The sequence below is a fragment of the Phacochoerus africanus genome, chromosome 1 (genome assembly GCF_016906955.1).
Source record: "Phacochoerus africanus isolate WHEZ1 chromosome 1, ROS_Pafr_v1, whole genome shotgun sequence".
Lineage (NCBI taxonomy): Eukaryota > Metazoa > Chordata > Mammalia > Artiodactyla > Suidae > Phacochoerus > Phacochoerus africanus.
The window spans coordinates 114,888,388-114,908,527 of record NC_062544.1 but is presented as its reverse complement, the minus strand read 5'-3'; the positions used below and the strand labels follow the sequence as shown (position 1 = coordinate 114,908,527).

The 20,140-nt window shown below is 50.1% G+C and overlaps 2 protein-coding genes across 9 annotated transcripts in view; one reads left to right on the top strand and one right to left on the bottom strand.

Annotated features, from left to right (window-relative positions):
• NISCH (nischarin) overlaps positions 1–14,266 on the bottom strand; it is a 34,976-nt gene extending 20,710 nt beyond the window's left edge. For 6 of the 8 annotated variants that reach the window (XR_007134413.1, XR_007134415.1, XR_007134416.1 and 3 more), the window contains exons 1-6: positions 14,111–14,266; positions 11,968–12,051; positions 11,061–11,243; positions 1,722–1,770; positions 556–719; positions 90–185 (exon numbers count right to left, since the gene is read on the bottom strand). Coding sequence is in view for 5 of the 8 variants with exons in the window: in XM_047776278.1 (XP_047632234.1) it covers positions 90–185; positions 556–719; positions 1,722–1,770; positions 11,061–11,243; positions 11,968–12,051; positions 14,111–14,206 (672 nt within the window). In the remaining 3 variants the exon portion in view is untranslated. The remainder of the gene's footprint in view (positions 1–89; positions 186–555; positions 720–1,721; positions 1,771–11,060; positions 11,244–11,967; positions 12,052–14,110) is intronic. The other 2 variants (XM_047776245.1, XM_047776256.1) reach the window with 1 other exon arrangement.
• Positions 14,267–15,769: 1,503 nt separating this feature from the next.
• Positions 15,770–18,714, top strand: TNNC1 (troponin C1, slow skeletal and cardiac type). The gene is made up of 6 exons (XM_047754463.1): positions 15,770–15,847; positions 17,269–17,299; positions 17,516–17,662; positions 17,943–18,057; positions 18,283–18,419; positions 18,503–18,714. The coding sequence occupies exons 1-6, from the start codon at positions 15,824–15,826 to the stop codon at positions 18,532–18,534; spliced, it is 486 nt and encodes a 161-aa protein (XP_047610419.1). The 5' UTR covers positions 15,770–15,823; the 3' UTR covers positions 18,535–18,714.
• The last annotated feature ends 1,426 nt before the right edge of the window (positions 18,715–20,140 follow it).

Genomic DNA, 20,140 nt, shown 5'->3' with positions numbered 1-20,140 from the left:
TTCAATTAAATATAGACACAAAACATCAGGAACATCCCGTAGTCACAGATAGGATAGTCAGAAGCATCCTACACAGGGCTGGGCCTTACCTCAACCTGATGAAGAGACTTGAATATTGACAGATCAAAAGGCAGGTGCTGCTCCTGAATGTTGCTGGTCCCAAAAGGTCCTTCTGTGCCAGAAACCTACAGCCAAATTAATGACTTAAATCAGGGATGCTTCTGCAACCACTTTCTACCCATGTTTACAGAACAGTGCTGCAGCATCTACCAAACCCCACTTGAAGCTTTGTCAGGTTGTGTGAGGCATTCTGGGTATGTACTCTCACTCACCACTTCCAGTCAACAAAGCAGGCTAAAGCCAAGGTTTAAAACAAGGGAAACATTGGATCATGACTGCCCCCTGGTGCTCACAGCCAGAAGCACAGTGCCAAGATCATTAAACATTGCCTTCCTTCCCCCAGGACCTATACAGTCTCCACACACACACCTCCAGGCAAGAAACTGCATGCCCATGACTGAGCAACCTTCCAAGACCAAGCTGCCCCAGCTTTACCTTAAGGTACTTAAGGCGACAGGTGAAGTCCAGGATGTGCCCCAGGTCAGTCTTGGCATCCCCACTGGCGCACGTGGGCTTTCCCTGCTGCAGCTGCTCAGTGACCGCATAGAGCTGCAGGGGCCCGATGGCAAAGACCTCACCGGCCCCCAGGAGCTGTTCTCCTGCAACAGCCACACCCCAAGGGGTGAGCACTGGGCCCCGGCCCCATCCCTGATGTGTGGCCAGAGCAACTGTCCACTGGGCAAACAGTGAACAAGCACTTAGCCAGTGCCCATTATGTGTATGTACCACGTCAGGATGAAGCCGGAGCCCTGAACGCATATAAGCAGCCACCCTCTTGAGCTGATGGGCCCACAGTAGACCCAGAACATGTGATTACAAAGGAGGGAAGGGCCTCGGGAATGTACAGCTGGGAAGCCTCTCTGAGGTGAGGCCAAGTTACAATCTGAGGCACTTGGCCAGGAGAAAGCTGATGCAGGCAGCCCTGTGGACAATGGGCAAGGCTGCAGCCTCCAAGATGTGGACGTCTTGAGGTTAGGCGAAGCCTATGGTGCCAGCATAGTGCAGGGCCTGAGAGCAGGATGGGGTTCTGAGCCAGACACACTGGCATTTGGCCCTCACTCTGCTCCTTCCAACCATATACCCTCTGGCAAGTAACTGGGCCTCTTATCCTCAGGGTCCTTTTCTGCACCTCCTGGGGGGAAGCAGTAAGATGCAAACACAAGGCTAGCTTCCAAGCACTTACTGCATCTTAGCTACTGCTACTGTGCTCTCTGGAAGGGTTGTGACCCAAAGTCAGCTTCTGTTCACTATCTGAACCCTTTCAGGTAAGGACAAACCCGGAGCAAGAGGGCAGCATGCCACTACCTTCCAGAACTCTACCATAACGCCCTGGAATAGATCCTGAGTCTGGGGCCAGCCCCTGAAACAGGAATCTGGGGGTTCTAAGGCGAAGGACCCAGCTCCTCAGACCTGCAGAGCAGGTAGGTGGTCAGGCGTGGCTGAAGATCAGGTCAAAGGATTTGGGTCCCAGGGAGGTGGGCCCTGGCTAGAACTTACTTGGCACAGAGCACCTGATGGAGTTCTGTGCCACTCTGAGCCCCTGGTCACCTACAGAGCTAGGCAACTTACACCCAGTATTTCAAGGTCCCTGGGCCATATACCTTTTTCAAAAAGCTCCTCAGCCAGTGCTGCAGTGATGCCATTAATCTCCTGCAGAGGAAAAAAAACAAACAAAACAAAACCCACAGTCAGGAAGTCCACCAGCTCCTAGTCACCAAGACTTGTACATTCCCTGCTATCTATCCCATCTGCTATTGCAATGCCAGCTCTCCAGAAAGTGAAACAAAATGGAGAGAATAAAATCTACAATGATTCAAGATTCTCAGAGAGGGAAACAGTATTTCCAGTTACATGGACATTTGACATATCTCTTCAGAAGCAGAAGTGGGAGCTCCTGGCCTGGCTCAGCGGAAACGAGTGTGAGTAGCATCCATGTAGATTTGATCCCTGGCCTCTTTCAGTGGGTTAAGGATCCAGCGTTGCCATGAGCTGTGGTATAGGTCACAGACATGGCTTGAATCTGGTGTTGCTGTGGCTGTGCCTGGGGGCTACAACCCCTAGCCTGGGAACCTCCATATGCCAAAGGTGCAGCCCTAAAAAAAGGAGAAGGGAACATGGAGTTCCCTTGTGGTGTATCGGTGGGCACTGCTGTGGTGCTGGTTTGATCCCTGGCCCTTCTACATGCCACAGCACGGCAAAAAAAAAAAAAAAGAAAGAAAGAGAGAGAGAGAACAAGCACCATCAGTACTTGCCAAGCCCAGGAGGAGGCTGTGGTAGAGGCAGTCCTGTTTCTTCTGGAAAAGAAGCTCCCATCAACCTGGTGGGGGAAAGGGCCGCCCCGGAGCTAACCCTCCCTGAGTGACTGACATAATATTCCTGTTTCATAGCTGTCTTAGGAAAGAGTGAGCAGCCATTCTCTTCCTGTGGTCATCCTTCCAAGCCTTGCAACAGTATGACTAGGCTGAGGGTGACCAGAAAGAGGCAAGGATGGATTTCCTTTGAGAGTGATGGGATGAAGGGGGCACAATAAGAACAAGACTTCAGTCACATGAACAGTTAATGTGCTGGAGTCTTATTTCACTCTAACGGCCAGAGCACTCCCTACAGAGGGGCTCACTCAATCCTCTCAACGCCCTAGGTGAGCAAGCCATTATCTTGAATCTTGTTTCATGCACACAAACTGAAGTGGAAAGGTCCTACAATCCTCAATTTTACATGGCTAGAAACTAGCAAAGCCACACTCCCAAGCACTTGGCCTTGAAACCCCTCTCTGTACACATGCACCTCAGTATTTCAGTGGTGTAACCATGGGGTTCTTACACCACATCCTGCAGGTAAGAACTGTAACTAGATGACAAGATGTTCGTAAACAAGTCCAGATGGAGGCTGCACAATTACCTCAGGAATCTCTCTGCCACCAGGACACTCAATCCACATGTTTACAGGACTTGAAAGGCACCACGTTGCAAGAGACAGGGTGTCCTTTTTCTGTTTTTCTTTCTGCTGTTTGTCTCTTCCTCACCTTTTTACATAATGAATACTATTTTTTGGCCGCACTCATGACATGTGGAAGTTCCCAGACCAGGGTTCGAACCCGTGCCACAGCAGTGACCATGCTGGATCCTTTAACTGCTGCACCACCAGATATTTTAAAGGTTGTTTTTATGCTGGAAATAATCTTCTCCCTATCTGCATATGCCTTTACCTGTGTTCACAGCATTCTGACAGAGAGGTTTGTCAAGTTTACACCGTTTAATCTGTGATTCTTTTCCTTTGCGACTTCTCAATCTTTACCCCCAAGATTATAGAAACATCCCCCTAATTTCTTCTTTTAGTTATCTGGACACCCCCCCCAAATGTGTTTATTTCTTTCATCTGCTTGAAATTCATTTTATATACAGTATGAGAATAACACCCACTTCTTCCCACAAATGAACAAAAAGCCAAAGGGAGAAAAATGAGCCAACACAGCTCCAGCATTAAGAGATTTAGGCCTTTCAGTCTGGCAAGATGCAGGGTCAAATGTAAAAGGGCCACCAGAGGGGCAAGGCAGGCTCTGCACCGAAGAGGGCTCCAGCTAATGACAGAAGAAGCCATGAGTTCGCTGGAAATTCAACTTGTTTCCTGCAACTTAAACTCAATTACATTTTCCTTGGCTGCTTTGAAGAATTGAAGATCAGTGAGACCTTGGAATGATCCACGGTCTCATTTCTCTATCTACACTTTTAAGAACCAAGCCCTGTCTCCAAATCAGCACTTCCCCATCTTGGCTGCAGGCTGAATCGCCTGGAGAGCCTTGACAAATACAGATTCCTGAGAGGATCCCAGGAGCTACCCATCTGCACCCACTTCAAGTCCCCAAAGGTAGCTCCTCAGCCTCTCCAACCCCATTGGTGACAATGGGGCTCCTAGAAAGTCTCACATGGACAAATGGCTCCCTGCCCACCCTTAGTACTCAACAAGTCTCACCCTCTGAGTTACACTTCTTCAGGCAGCTGGCGTCAACGCCAGCCCTGCTCAGGAGATAGAACTGGAATTTCCCCAAGACAGGAAGCTAAGAGATAGTGAGAGCCAAGGGCTCATGCTAAGCAGGACACAGGTTTTCACTTCCAGAGCAATCTAAAAAACACACAATGTAACAATTTCTTCCCCCCCTCTTGGGCCCCAGGAAGTGTGCCCTGCTGCAACAGTATCTACTTAGTTTCTCAGGCTGATCTTCTTCACCTTGGGAGACTGAACAAACAAAGAAATGCCTCAGCCCCCAAATGGAGGTCCATGGTCCCTTTAGAGAAGCATTTTGTTTGCCTCCTCGGGGTGCTCTGGCTGAACTGTGGCCTTGTGTGCAAAGGTAAGCAGAGTCGGGCCTCCCTGAGCCCTCTATCAGGAGGAGACGAGCTCAGTAGGCCCCAGTCTAAGCTCCTGCAGATTCTGCCCAGAGGTTACCTGTGGGTGACACCACACACACACTCCACCCAATCCGTGCTGAAGGGACTTAAAGTGCTTCAGGGTGCCACAGATATCTGAACTGCAATGCATTAAAACAAATAAACATGCAACCGACAAGGGCTTAATCTCTAGAATATATAAACAACTTATACAACCCAACAGCAAAAAAGCCAATCAATCAATGGAAAAATGGGCAAAAGACCTGAATAGACTGTTCTCCAAAGAAGATATACAGATGGCCAACAAACACATGAAAAATTGCTCAACATCGCTGGTTATAAGAGAAATGCAAATCAAAACTACCATGAGATATCACCTCACACCAGTCAGAATGGCCATCATTAATAAATCCACAAATAACAAGTGCTGGAGGGGCTGTGGAGAAAAGGGAACCCTCCTGCACTGTTGGTGGGAATGTAAACTGCCACTATGGAGAACAGTTTGGAGATACCTTAGAAATCTATACATAGAACTTCCATATGACCCCGCAATCCCACTCTTGGGCATCTATCCAGACAAAACTCTCCTTAAAAGAGACACGTGCACCCGCATGTTCATTGCAGCACTATTCACAATAGCCAAGACATGGAAACAACCCAAATGTCCATCGACAGAGGATTGGATTTGGAAGATGTGGTATATATACACAATGGAATACTACTCAGCCATAAAAAAGAATGACATAATGCCATTTGCAGCAACATGGATGGACCTAGAGAATCTCATACTGAGTGAAATGAGCCAGAAAGACAAAGACAAATACCATATGATATCACTTATAACTGGAATCTAATATCCAGCACAAATGAACATCTCCTCAGAAAAGAAAATCATGGACTTGGAGAAGAGACTTGTGGCTGCCTGATGGGAGGGGGAGGGAGTGGGAGGGATCGGGAGCTTGGGCTTATCAGACACAACTTAGATTAGATTTACAAGGAGATCCTGCTGAATAGCATTGAGAACTTTGTCTAGATACTCATGTTGCAACAGAAGAAAGGCTGGGGGAAAAATGTAATTGTAATGTATACATGTAAGGATAACCTGACCCTCTTGCTGTCCAGTGGGAAAAGAAAAAAAAAAAAAAAAAAAACAAAACAAATAAACAATGACAAAAACCCAAAACCATTTCTTCATACTTCAGAAATCTTTTCAATTAAATAAAAACAATTAGCTATGTTTAAAAACTTCAACACCTACCCCTAACATGTCTCAGACCAGTCAGTCACCTGCCAGGATCATGTGTTGGTTTGCAGCCTTGGGCAGCGATGTGAGCTGCACACACAAACGCACCATGGACTAGTACGGCTGTTCTAATGATCTGAACAGGTCACAATCAAGTGCACCTTGCAGCACAGATGCCTGCTCAGTGAATAACCCCAGGCTAGCCTGATACTCCTGCTTGGCACTTGCTCAAGCACAGAGTATGTATCAGTGGGACATTAACAACGTACTCCATTACAATTCACTGTGTGGTTTACACAAACACGGTAAGGGTTGGGAGTCCTTTTATGACTTTTATTTCATGCCTGTAATGAGGCATTCTAATAAAGTCAGGTGCCTAATTTGCATAACAATTCCCCATTGAGAGATTCAAGCTTAAACTTTGGCTGAAGAGAGCTCCAAGACTGAAAATAAGTTGCAATGATACCTGTTATCATTTACAGTATCTGTACTTTGCAACAAAAAGAAATGAGGGCTACAAATGCAAAGGCTGCCTTTAAGATGGTAACAATTCTTTGGTAACAGTTCTATCTCCTGATTTCAAATTTCAAAAAGTGCCTTTGTTCTAGCTAGCTAGCTTTAAAATAAGAAAAAGATATAAATGCCACTGATGATAAGAAGTGAGTGCCTTTCCTCACTAAGACAGCCTATACTGCTAGGGACCTGGTGAGCCCCCACCATGGGCCTGCTGCTCTTCTAGGCCCTTCACCTTCACTCCTACAATCCTCAAAGGCCTGGGTCATCACCCTCCAGATCACGAGAGGAATTGGGACACAGAGAGGTTAAATGACTGCCTTTGGAATGAACTGTCAGGAAGCAGCAGGGCTGGGAGACAAACTCAGCTTTGCCTGCCTTCTGAGTCCACTATTAGACATCCTGCCCCAAAGTGATGTGCTGGAGGTCTCTATAGGCTTCTGCTTCACTGAATTTGAAAACCTCTGCTCTCAAGGTTCTGGGATAAGGTCTGTCCCTCAGGGTGCTGCAAGAGTATCAGGGCACAGCCATTCGGAGGGAGACAGCACAGCAGGACAGGGCCGAGGTGTGCCCTCTCATTGCAACCCAGGGCTGCAATGGCACTGAACACCCCATCTCAGTCGGCTGGGGAGAGAAGTGGTATTTTCTCCCTTGCCATTAAAATCCACACTGCCCAAGAATGAAATTGGACCTCAACCTCACATCATACACAAAAATTCACTTAAAATGGATGAGAGACCTAAATATAAGAGCTAATATTGGGAGTTCCCACTGTGGCTCATCGGTAACGAACCCGACTATGTCCGTGAGGGTGCAGGTCTGATCCCGGTTCGCTCAGTGGATTAAGGCTCCAGCATTGCCATGAGCTGTGGTGTAGGTCACAGACTCGGCTTGGATCCTGCATTTCTGTGGCTGTGGTGTAGGCCGGCAGCTGTAGTTCCAATTGGACCCCTAGCCTGGGAACCTCTATATGCTGCCGGTGTGGCCTTAAAAAGCAAAAAAGAGATAAAAAGAAAGAAAGGCAGGAAGGCAGGCAGAAAGAAAGAAAGAGAGAGAGAAAGAAAGAAAAGCACAGCTCTGGAGTTCCCATTGTGGCTCAGCGGTTGACAAATCTGACTAGTATCCATGAGGACGTAGGTTCGATCCCTGGCCTTGCTCAGTGGGTTAAGGATGGGGTGTTGCTGTGAGCTGTGGTATAGGTCAAAGACGCAGCTTGGATCCTGAGTTGCTGTGGCTGTGCTGTAGCCTGGCAACTGCAGGTCTGAGTCAACCCCTAGCCTGGGAACCTCCATATGCCACAGATGCAGACCTAAAAAGCAAAAAAAGAAAAAAGAAAAGAAAGAAAAGAAAACCACAGCTGCAAATCTCTGCAACCTTGGTTTAGGCAATGGTTTCTTAGATATGACAGCAAAAACACAAGCAACCAAAGGAAAAAAATAGACAAACTTCATCAAAATATTCAAATAATACTATCAGGAAAATGAAGACAATCCACACAACTGGAGAAAATATTTGCATATTATTTCTGCTAACGGTCTAATATCCTGAGTTTATAAAGAACTCCAACTCAACAACAAAAAGAAACCTTATCTTTGAAGTACAAAGGATTTGAATATACATCTCCAAAGAAGATATGCAAGTAACCAATAAGCATGTGAAAAGAAGCTCAACATTATTAGTCATTAGCCAAATGCAAATCAAAATCACAATGAGATACCACTTTACACTCACCCAAAAAACTGGACAGTAACAAGTGTTGGCAAGGATGTGGGGACATGAGAACTTATACACTGCTTGTGGGAGTGTAAAACGGTGTAGCTGCTATGGAAAAAAATGTGTCCGTTCCGCAAATAAAGTTACCATAAAACCCAGCAATTCTACTCCTAGTATATACCCAACAGAATCGAAAATAAAGGTCTACACAAAAATTTATATATGAATGTTCAGAGCCGCGTTACTCACAAAAGCTAAAGTGGAAACAAGCTAAATGTGCAACTGATAAATGATAAACAAAATGTGGTGTACCCAAACAGTAAAATATTATTCAGCCATAAAAGGACTTAAGTAGTGATTTATGTTGCAATATGAATGGACCTTGAAAATACTATGCTAAGTGAAAGAAGCCCAGCCACAAAAAGTCACATATTGTAAGATTCCATTTATACGAAATGTCCAGAATAAGCAAATCCATGGAGACAGAAAGTACATTAGTGATTGCTGATGGGTAAGCAGTTCCTTATTCGGGTGATGAATGTTCTGGAATTAGATAATGGTGACGGATGCACAACTTTATTAATATACCAAGAGCTAAGGACTTGTACACTTTAAAAGAGTGCACTTTATGGCAAATTATATCTCAATTAAAAAAAATCCACTTCAGCCAAACAGGGTTCCCTGGGTCCATCTTGTGTAATGTCAGCCCCACAAGAGCTGGAGCATGTTGGGAACAATTTCAGAGAGGACAATAATGGTGCAAAGGTGACCATAAACATTCCTTAAGGGTTCCCAAACTGTAAAAAAGGCTGACAAATCTTCTGGGCCCTCTTCGTCCAAAATCATTTGAAGATCTAATCTAGTGTTTCTCAATCAGGTACAATTTGTCCCTCAGGGGGATATGTGGCAGCATGCGGAGAGGTTTTTTGGTTGTTACAGCCTGGAGGTAAGGTAATGGGGGCTGCTACTGGCATCTAGGAGGAAGAGGCCAGAGATGCTGCTTAACATTGCACAGAACAGCCCCCACACAATTGTCCAGCCCAAAATGTCAACAGTACCATCGCTGAGAAACCCTGATTTAGTTTAATGAGTCAATTATTTTTTCTAAACCTTAAATTTTTATAAATCAGAGGCCCTTTTGATAACAGCCATTTCAAGTATGTCCAAACTGCTCCAAGCAATAAAGCCTGCCCTAAACAGAACCACAGATGTGGGGTAGGCCCTAGGCCAATCTCAGGCAAACCTATCTCAGAAGAGCAGTTCAGGCCTTTCCATGTTCAGAGACAGCGAGGAGATCGCCTCAAAGGCCCAGGTTTTAAGCAGTGAATTCTATTTGCGAAGGGCTATTTATCAGGTCTTATCCTTAAATAGCTAATCAAAGCTTTCTTAAAGTACAATTTCTTAAAATACTAACCAGTTAGGTTCATCTGAAAGACTCACATAAGGAACGGACATTTTTTTTTTCCTAAGGAAAGAAAACATAAAAACAAAACAAAACAAAACAAAAAACCCCACAAGAGTTCCCATTGTGGTGCAGCGGAAATGAATCTGACTAGGAACCATGAGGTTGCGGGTTTGATCCCTGGGCTCACTCAGTGGGTTAAGGATCCGGGGTTGCCATGAGCTGTGGTGTAGGTCGCAGACGTGGCTCGGATCTGGCATTGGTGTGGCTGTGGTATAGGCCAGCAGCTACAGCTCAGATTTGACCCCTAGCCTGGGAACCTCCATATGCCACGGGTACAGCCCTAAAAAAGCAAAAAACAAAAGCCCACAAAAAGTACAACAGGAAACTACTGCTAACCCCAAATATCACTGGCATATGCCAAATGAAATCCAAAGATATATACACAAATATCCCACTTATAAATGCCACCTTTTTCTTCACATGGCCCCTCCAAGCCGAGCCCACTGCTAGCACTATCACCAAATTTCCAGGCTCCTTCTAATACTTGAAGAAAGGTTCAGCTGTCTTATTCTGATAACACCTCAAGACAGTTACCTGTTGAGCAAGCCTGGGCCTTTAAGACCACAACCCAGAGGTCCCTTCCGAAAGGGACTGGATTTTTTTCCCCATTGTCATCACATAAAGAGGCAATTAAATGTAAATCATCCAAAAATCTATCACCCAGAGACAACTACTCCTAGTATTTCGACATATAACCTTATAGGATTTTCCTAGACAAATACATTCATACATTTTTTTTTTTAATAAAAATGGGACCATATCCTTCATAACATTTTCTGGCCTGCTCTTTTCATATTGTAATATTCTCATTTTCCTATGTCAACAAATCCACAGCTACACTGTCATTTCTCTAGCAGCAATAATACTCAATTACATGGTTGCACCCTTTAATTTTTTTTAAGTCACCTCCTGTTGAGCTTTTGTCTTCAGTATCTCATTATAATCCTGGAATTACTACATCTGTACCCATAACTTTTTCTCAGTTTCCCAATTTTTCCCTTTTGAGTCAATTCTCAGAAATGAAATTGATGGCTTTTTAATGTTTTGGTTTCACACCGCCAAACTTCCCTCCTTGAAGTGTGACAATGCACCCTGTCACAAGCAGCCCATGAAAGTTGTCCCTCCATCCAGAAGAGAGTCCAGAGCTGCCCTGAGACATAAACTTCCACCGGAGGAAGTCATCTATCCTCACTCAGCACCCCTGGACTCTGATGATGCCCTAAGATGGCAATATTCTGCCAACACATACGACCTCCTAATGAGTCTTGAACCAGGAACCAGCAACTCAACAGTCTATGCCAGGTGTCAGTTGTTTCCAACCTGACCCCATCCATTTGGATGGAAACCTTGTTCAAACACCCACCAGCTGTTTTTGCTCAAAAAAATACCTTGTGGTGGAGGAAAACGTGGCCATAGCCAGTCAGCCTGATGTAACACATATCTGCTGATGAACATGCTTCTGCCCATACTCCAACACCGCTAAGGATGTTCCTCCATCTCCTAACCTAAGGGTCAAACTCCAGCCTACCTTTCCTTAAAGCTGAGGTCTACAAGGATTTGCTGCTGGGAGCTTTAGCGGTTGTGGGGTTGCAGGCGAAGAGAAAACCTGAGAGGAACTTACGTAGAAGTGGAAATGCAAGAAGTGGGCCAGCACTCGAGGGGCCACATCAGGGAAGGTGGCCAGGAGTGTCTGGAGGTAGACCTCCAGATCCTTCTCCCTCTTTTCCACCAAGCTCCTCGAGTTTTTCCCAATTATCTTTTTGGGCGGAAGCAGACTTTTATCAATCTTCTTCTCTGCAACAAGCTGTAAGAAAGCATAAGCACATCAACCACTGACCAAGAGGGACTGTAATTGAGCTAGGCCAACACAAGCTGCCTGAGGGCAGGTGCTTGTTATGACTTCCACAGCCCCCTGGGCAGTTGTATCAGGATTAGTGAACCAACTAGTGCACCTGGGATCTGTCAGCAAGTTCAATTAGCACTAGAAACACCCATTGAATTAGGAAAGAGGAGCTCCATCTTCGAGACATTCAGGAAAAAGAATACCTGTGGGTCTCTAAAATCACCATCTTTTCCAAGCCAGAAAGAAACCCAATCAGAGCGGTGGCCTATCTTTAAGACACTCGTGATAAACAACCCAGAAAAAGGCAGCTCTTGCCAAAAACAAAGAAATGGAATCACAGCCAGATATTAAAGCACAGGTTCTCGAATAGGTATAGTCAGGTGGAACAAGTTCAAACCTGTTCCCTCCCCAGGAAGCTGTCCTGGCACCTCACATCCAAACTAGGACTGGCAATCTTAAAACTGAAGTTAAAATTTGTTCTTTGAGCACTGCCTCATGCAAGGGTTGGACTCCCAGGATCTAACAGGTTTTTTTTGGTTTTTTTTTCAGTTACATTAATAAACTGTTTATTAATGTAACTGGCACGGAGCCTGTTTTGCCCTAAAACCAATGCATGGCACAATGGGGACTTGGCCTAGAAGCCCCCCAAGGCCTCAGACACAGGACCCCAGTTCTCAAGGGTTACCTTTTCATGTAGGTCATGGAAATCACTGTAGCGGTGCTTGACTGTCCATTCATGGCTCCCATCAGTGACTTGGATGATGTAAACCTAAAAGGGAAAACCGACAGCCCTTGCCTAGCTAGCAACAAGAAGTCCCTGACCCCTACTGAGAAAGCAGGGCTCCCTCTCAGCCTCTTCCACAGCCCTAGAACTGGATCTGGCAGGCACACTGGATAAATGTGAGTTCTATCCAACAGTGAGGGACGGAAAAGGTGGCCATTATACTGAGCCATCTCTTTTGTTTTTTAACTCCAACTTTCATGTAATTCAAAGCCCAATCCAATCTGAGCTGCAGGCAAAGAAGGCCATTTCCTCTAAGGGAGACAAAACAGGGTCAGGTTTGGCAGCACCAGCTTTTCTGCTATAATTCTTTCCCAGGTGCTCTGCATATATCCTGGAAGCAAGTCCTTTTCCAGTGCTCTCAGCTGTGGATTCATGTTCATGGCTGTTATTTCTGCTGCTGAGCTAGGAGTCAAGGCACTAAGAAGCTGAGGGGAGGGTGGCAGAGAACGGTGATAGACAATCAAGCCCTAACAGAAAAGAAACGGGTCTTGGAGTCAAGGAAGATCTGGGTTCAGAATCAGGTTCTGGCATTTCTTGGCTATGGTTTATGTATGTCACTTACGTAAGTGGCTGAGAGCCTAAGTTCTCCCTGAGCTTCAGTTCCTCCATCTTAAAATCTGGTCGATTTAAGAATCAAATAAGATAATGCATTCAAAATGCTTTATATAAGGCCTGACATGTAGCAAGTGTTCAACCAAAGGTAGGTGCATTAATATTCAACTCAGCATACCCGGACAAAAGGACACAAATCGGTATGGTCAGTCTAGGTCACCATCTCCCTGACAACCATTCAGAGGAGGGACTCAGCCCTGCGGAATAAGGAGAGCTTTCTGGAGCTTATCCTCCAACTGAATGCAGTGGCTGCACGACTGCCGGCCAGGCATCAACTCAGAGACCTCAACTTTCACCTGGATGAGGACCCCTGGTCCTAGGGTCCCGCCCCTCTCTGAAGCAAGCAGGGAAGGGGGAGGAGAAAGTAATCAACTCAGCCTAAGAATCCATGGAGGAGCAGCCATTTCTCCAGGGCCTGCCTGTTGCTACAAAATTAGTCCCCAGCCTCTCTACCCAGCCTGGCAGTTTCCATCCCCTCCCTCCAGTACAGGAAAGAATGACCCTGGAGGAGGGTTAGGATGAGGTCCAAAGGGATGGGGCCAAAGCCCCCCACATACTTCCCATCTTCCAGGAACAAAAGACAGGAGTCTGGGAGGTGCTCAGATGCTCAGTCCCTGCCAGGCAGCCAACCTGGCCTGTAGGCCAGGTGCCCAATCCCATCCAGACCCAGGAGGGCCTCCAACTCATCACAGTCTGGAACCTGCCCCCTTTGCTGTCCTCCATCAACCCCGTAGCTCTGAAGTGTGCGTGGGCAGTTTACAGCACCAACTCACCCCCATAATCCAAAGCCATGAAGATCCCTAAGGTTCCCCGGTTTTAAGCTTTCAGCCCTGAGCCACCCCTTCAATTGCCGGTGTCTAGGCTCCACCCTTACCCCATTTTTGTTTCTGCCAGAGCCCCAAGGAACCTGAGCCCCCCTTCACTTTTAGAGCAAATCTCAACTGCAACCTCAGGCCTCCCACATCAAGGCCCCGTCTCCTCCGCCCCGGCCCGCAAGGCCCTGACCCTTTCTGTAGATTTCATCCATCAGAGACCCTTTCCCTAATTCCCCTCCTTCCAGACCCCTTGTCACGTCCTCCCAGGCCGGCGCCTCTCAAGGCCTAGAAGATCTAGAGGGACCGCCGCCTCAACCCGACTCCTGTCTTCCGCAGACCCCCTTTATCCTCTAATCTTTCCCCAACCCTAGCCTGCTTTTCTAAACGCGTACACTTCCCAGGCCCCCTCCCTGGGCCCCACCCCAGGACCCTCTTTCCCTAACTGCAGGGCCCAGGGTCCTTCCCCAGATTCCGCTATTCCAGGTCCCCACTTCAAAATCGCAGTCCCCCACCTCCTCCTCTTCAGATGCTGGGCCCAGATCCCCTCCCCAACCTCCCAACTCTGAAATCGGTTCCAGCCGCCACCCCTAGTTCAGGCACCGGGGCCCTCGGCACACCGTATACGTGTCCACGAGCTCAGAGCCCACGACGCGAGCCTCCTTGGCCGGCTCGGCCTCCGGTTCGGGCCCGAAGCTGCGCGCCGCGGCCGCCATGTTCCGGGCTCGGTCGCCGCCGCCGCCCGGCGCAGACTGGCAGCAGCAGGGGGCGGGGTCAGCGTCCCACCGCCCCCCGACGGCCCCCGCACCCGCCCCCGCTGCTCACCGAGCAGCCATCTTGGCCCGGCCGCCTCCTCGCGCCCCGCCCAGCTCCGCCCCTCGCGCGTAATTGACAGCAGCTGCCAATGGCGCGCGTGCGCAGGCTGCCCGGGACAGTCCACTTGCGTAATCTGTACCTGCCTGGCCCCGCCCGCCGCGCTCCTAGCAGCCGGGGGGAAACTGAGGCTCCGGGCGGGCGGGAACTGCTCTGGGAATTGCCAGTCAGGGCCCAGGAAGGAAGGACCAATGGCCCCGCACCTTCCGGCGTACCTGAAGCAAGTCACTGCTTCGCTTGGTCTCAGTTTCCTTCTCCAGAAAAGAGGCAGTGGTTACCTCTCACCTTGCTCTTGGGCTCATTCCCAGTTGAGCACGAGAAGGCTAAAGGAGAAGAAAAATTTGGGCTTAGAGTGCAAGCAGGACAGAATAACTGTGTCAGTTCTTAACCTCTTCAAGACTCAGATCTATGTCACATGGGCTTCCAGAGAACTGAGTGGGCTAGTCCACGCAAATGCCTGGCAGGCAAGGCAGGGAGCTGGTGTGAGTTCTGCGAGAAGGTGTTGAGTTAGGTGGAAGCAATGGCTATGTGCTGGCCATCTGGCACAAGACCCCCGCTGGTGTTCTACTAGAGCTCAAAATGAGGGGGCGATAGATTGACTCCGGACCCAGGAACTGCAGTGCTGGAGCGCAGGCAGAGAAGGAGCCTTAACCCAGGGGAAGACCCAGATCTAGAAGAGAGAGGTGGTAAACCAACTGCAGGGGGACAGTCTTACACAGATGGGGCATCTGTAGGTGAATTTGTGGAATGACTGATTGAATGCAGTCAAGCCCATAGCTAGTACTTCTCTCCCTGGGGAGATGAGAGGTCTCAGGCAGGGCTTCTCTGGCACCCTTGGCAGAAAGGCTCCAGCCCATACTCTCCTGAGGTAGGTCAGTGCCTTCCTTCTCCACCAGTACCACAGCACCGTACTCTGAGCTTGGCATTCGAGGCTTCTCTGAGGGTTCTGCTCTCCCACCCTCTGCTTATATAGTGCTGCCCCTGCTCCAGAGAGGTTTAACCTAAGTTAGGAGCTGCCACCTCAGCCAGACCTCAAGCAAGTCCTTCCAGGAGCCTCACCTATTCCCTTGGTTGGATAGGGGTTGAGCTGCTGTGTATAGGGGCCTCACCTCTGGGGCAGACAGGAGCTGCAGTATAGTGGGCCCCAGGCGAGGCCCCTGTACACAGCTCCCATCTGTCCTGGGCTTATGTTTTCATTTTTTCAAAAAACTTTTCTGGAGAGTCCCTGGGGAGATGGAGGACAGAGGGAGAGAGACCTGGTCCTTATAGCCCTTCATCTTCTCCTTGCCCTGGGCGGAGGACACAGGGACTCAGGCCAGTGTGAGATCACCAGGTCCAGGGGAGGGAGTGGAGGATACGGCAGGCAGGGGTGGGCTGGGCCGGGAATGTGGCGGGGCAGGGCTATTTAAGCCGAGGGCCGCTGCTGGCAACCTCAGCAGCCTGCCCTGTGAGCCGCCAGTATGGATGACATCTACAAGGCTGCGGTGAGGGATGGGCCTGGGCAGGGCTGGGGTGGTGGGCCCACAGGGGGCTCATTCAGCTCATGATGGGGGCAACGTCACCTGAAGGAGATGGTGGGAATCCAGGCCCTCAGGGGCTGGTGGGGCTGGCATTCCAGGGTGTGGAAGGGGTGAGGAGTTTAGGGTCTGTGGGTAGCTGTCAGGGTGGGTGGAGGAAGATGTCGCAGCTTTGGCATCATGTCTGCCCCTGTCTCCAAATGTCTCTAGTCTATGTCACTGGTCTCTGGACTTTTGCTGTTTCTAGTCTCTTTCCATCTCTTTGTCCCTTCCAAGTTCTCCCTCTGAGGCTCTGTTGCTGTTTCCCTGTCCCCACCTCCCCCACTGCTACCCCTCATATTCTGCTTCTCACATGTCCACAATCCCCCACCCCCTCCAGCCCCTTGGCTGGCTGCAGATGCTGTGGAGAGTGGGATAGGGGTTGTGAGGAGGGGGCTGGAGAGCTGGAATCCTGAGCTGGAGAAGGGGCTCTGAAGTTTAAGGCAGGCAGGGAGGGACTGGGCATGGGGGTGGGGAGCTCGGAAGAAGGAACAGAGAGCTGAGGCCCCAGCCCCCATCCAGCTTGGCAGGCTCCGGATCAGCGGCTTAGCCAGGGGTAAGGGCTGGAGGGTGGTCACTTCAGGTCCCTGCAGGGCCCACTGAGGGGCTTCAGATGTGATTCCATGCCAGCAGGGGGGTGTGTTACTGACCTCCTCCCACCGTAGAGACAAGGACATCTGACATGGACAGCTGCTCCCAGGGGAACCCCTCCCTCAGCCCGGGGAAAGGAAGGGGGTGCTTCTGCCTATTCTGCAGGAGTCCATGGAGCTGGGGGGGCAGTCCTCCACCCCATGCCCATACAAGGCCTGGCGGGGCTGGGAACTAATTTTGGCTCCTGAGGCTCCAGCAGGCCAGGGGGCTAGATAACGCTGCCCCACCCCCTGCATGCCAGAGTCCCCAGAACAATCACCAGGTTTAACTTTGTCCCCCGTTAAAAATAGCCCAGTGGCCACCCCGGTCAGGTTACAGTGGGTGGCTTTGCCTAGCCCCACTTTGATTTTATTGTCCCAACCTGAGGGACAGCTGTCTCTTGGGCCACCCAGCTTGGGTTTCAGCCGGGGGTTGGGGGTGGGGTGGGGAGGGCGATGACTATTGTTACTCAGGGTCACCTTGGTCCTGGAAGGGGTTCCCACCTGTCACCCTGGCCCTGAGCCCAGTCTCAGTGAGGCTAGCCGGGTCACCTCAGGGCTTTGGGGGGCAGGGAGGGAGAACTGAGGCCTCTTCTGCTCCGTGACCTGGGAATGGCCTACCTCTTCCTGGCTTTAGTCTTCCCAGCTATGGAATGGGTTGATTTCCTCCACAGCAGCGAAGGCCTGAGCCTGAGTCCTGAGACCTCTTTTCCTCTCTAGGTAGAGCAGCTGACAGAAGAGCAGAAAAATGGTGAGTGCCCAAACACGCATGTAGGGGAACAGCAGGGCTGGGCTGGGGAGTAGGAGGACCCCAGGCTGGAGGCCAGAGGCCAGAGTCCCTCTCTCTCTGACTTCAGATGTCAGAGGGAAGTGGGTAGGTTAACAGGTGGAACTAGAGGTCTGACCTTCCAGGTTTCTGGCTGTTGAGCCCTGGCCGCTCTGTTTCTCCTCTTCCCCTACTGGACAGAGTTCAAGGCAGCCTTTGACATCTTCGTGCTGGGCGCCGAGGATGGCTGCATCAGCACCAAGGAGCTGGGCAAAGTGATGAGGATGCTGGGCCAGAACCCCACACCTGAGGAACTGCAGGAGATGATTGACGAGGTGGATGAAGACGGTGAGCCCCCTCCCCTCCCCACCCAGCCCCAAACCCATAGCACCCCCAGCTCACTGGGACCCTGAATCCTGGATTGCTACTTATTACTCTGTGTCCTTAAAGGAGATCTTTAGCCTCTCTGAACCTCAGCCGTCTCATGTATAAAATGGGCCCAAGGACCACACAGGCCTCACAGAGTTAGTGTGAGGATGCAGTGAGAGCACTGGGGTCTAGTGTCAAGGGCAGTGCCAGCCATTCTGACCATCCTTCTCTAATGGCTGTGCCACACCCCTCCCTCCAGGGAGTGGCACAGTGGACTTCGATGAGTTCTTGGTCATGATGGTTCGGTGCATGAAGGATGACAGCAAAGGAAAGTCTGAGGAGGAGCTTTCTGACCTCTTCCGCATGTTTGACAAGTGAGTGTATGACCCTTGACCTCTGACCCTAACCCTAGCAGAGCTGGGGAGAGGGGGACAGTCTTGTGACCTCAAGGCCTCAGTCTCCCATTCTGTACAGTGAGGGAATGGGATGCGCCACCTCCCAGTGGCCCTCCCCTGCCTCCCGGGGTCATGAGCAGGGCTGCCTCTTCCCCTCTCTGTGCCCCCATCACGGGCTCTGAGGCTCCCCTCACCCATTGGCAGAAACGCTGATGGCTATATCGACCTGGAGGAGCTGAAGATAATGCTTCAGGCGACAGGTGAGACCATCACAGAGGATGACATCGAGGAGCTCATGAAAGATGGTGACAAGAACAATGATGGTCGCATTGACTATGACGGTGAGTGGGGGTGAACTGAATCCCTGCTGCCAAGAGGCCAGCACCCAGCCACCTCTGACCTATGCTCGCCCCTCTCTCTGCAGAATTCCTGGAGTTCATGAAGGGGGTGGAGTAAACACCGACCTTCGTTCAGAGCTGCCTGTACCACCTTCCAACTCCAGCCCAGCCCCGGGGTTGTGGGCAGGGAGCCAGAGTCCCCAGGATATGAATTTGGGTATTGCTTGACCACAGGCCCTCCCTGACTACCTTACCCAGCCCTGTCCTAGAGAATGCAAATAAAGCCCTGCTCCTTGGAGCCTGGTGCCTGGCTTCCATTCATGACTCTTCACTAGGGTCTACTCCTGCCGCAGCAGTTTCCTTCCCCGTCCCAGACCCTAACCACCCTTGCACACTGCCTTCTGCAGGAGGGGCTGGATTAGATCAGAGACTACCACATTCCGTGCCCCACTGTCTCTTTTCTATAACTGCTGGTGCCCCAGCCCCACCTCCAGCAATTCCACATCTGAAGGCTGTGATGGCCCAGGAATCTGTATTTCACAGGCCCCGTCAGGGCCATAGTTTTGGTCAGCCAGTTGGCAGGCAGGGATCCACTACTTGGAGACAGAAGTCACTGCAGCACAGCAGCCCCAGCCCTTCCTCGGTTCTGGTTGGGGAGAAGCAGAGCACATGGGAGCTCAGCTGGCCTGCAGCTCCAGGCCATCTGCCCACTCAGTTGGATTTCCTGCTGGCGGCATTGGCTTAAGGGACCGAGGGGCATATCTTCTACTCTGCCTCCCCTTGGCCATTTGACAGGTGGGGCCCAGAGAGGCTCCGGGCCTGTCAAGGTCATGCAGTGAGCCTGGGAAGAGCAGAGCCACCTGGCTCCCCAGCCGAGGACTCTGTCTGATGGACCAGGTCCAGATGGGCATGATTTCTAGTTACCATGAACTTCATCAGCTGCAGCAGCCCACTTTTCCTCCCTGACAGGGAATAGATGCAGAGGGCCTGGTGGCTCTCAGCCTAGTGGGGGCACCCAGGCCAGAACTATAGACAGAATAGTGAAACTGGCCTTGGGGAGGTAGAGGACTGCAAGGAAGTGGAGGTGTCAGCAGTGGTGCTTGCAAGAGGGACAGCTGCCACTGTGCCTAGGCTGCAGCCAGAATGTCAGCAGCTGTCCGTGCTCCACCCAGCCACTCCACAGCCTCTGCACCTGTGCCCCAGCCTTGGCATTCCCCAGACAGGCCCAACATTCCAGAGACGGTCTTGGAATTCTGGAGATGCCTCCAGTGGAGGTCAGAGCTGGCAGTAGCTGCCTGATGCCTAGAGAGACCAGGGGTCCCCTAAATCCTGGCTTCAGGAGCTGGAAAACTCAAGGACCTACATATACACCCAGGAATGATGACACTTCAGAAGAGGAGGCAGTGGCTACTGTGGGTGCCACCACCTGCCAGGATACCATTCCGGGGTTTAGTCACATGCATATTCTGTGTCCAGCACTGGCTGAATGCTGAGATCCTCAGTCCCAGTCCCTAATTTTATGGAATTGATAGTAGACTCAGGAAGACAAAGAGGGAGAGGAGTGCACTGAAGAAACCCGCATAGTGTTGGAATGGATTGTAGAAGTGTGCTGGCCATGACATAGAATGGTCTAGGAAGGCTTCCTAGAGGAGGTGGCACTGAATCTCCTCCACTTCCTGGAGGAGATCTGAATCAGCCACAGGAATCAGCCACAGAAGGGCACG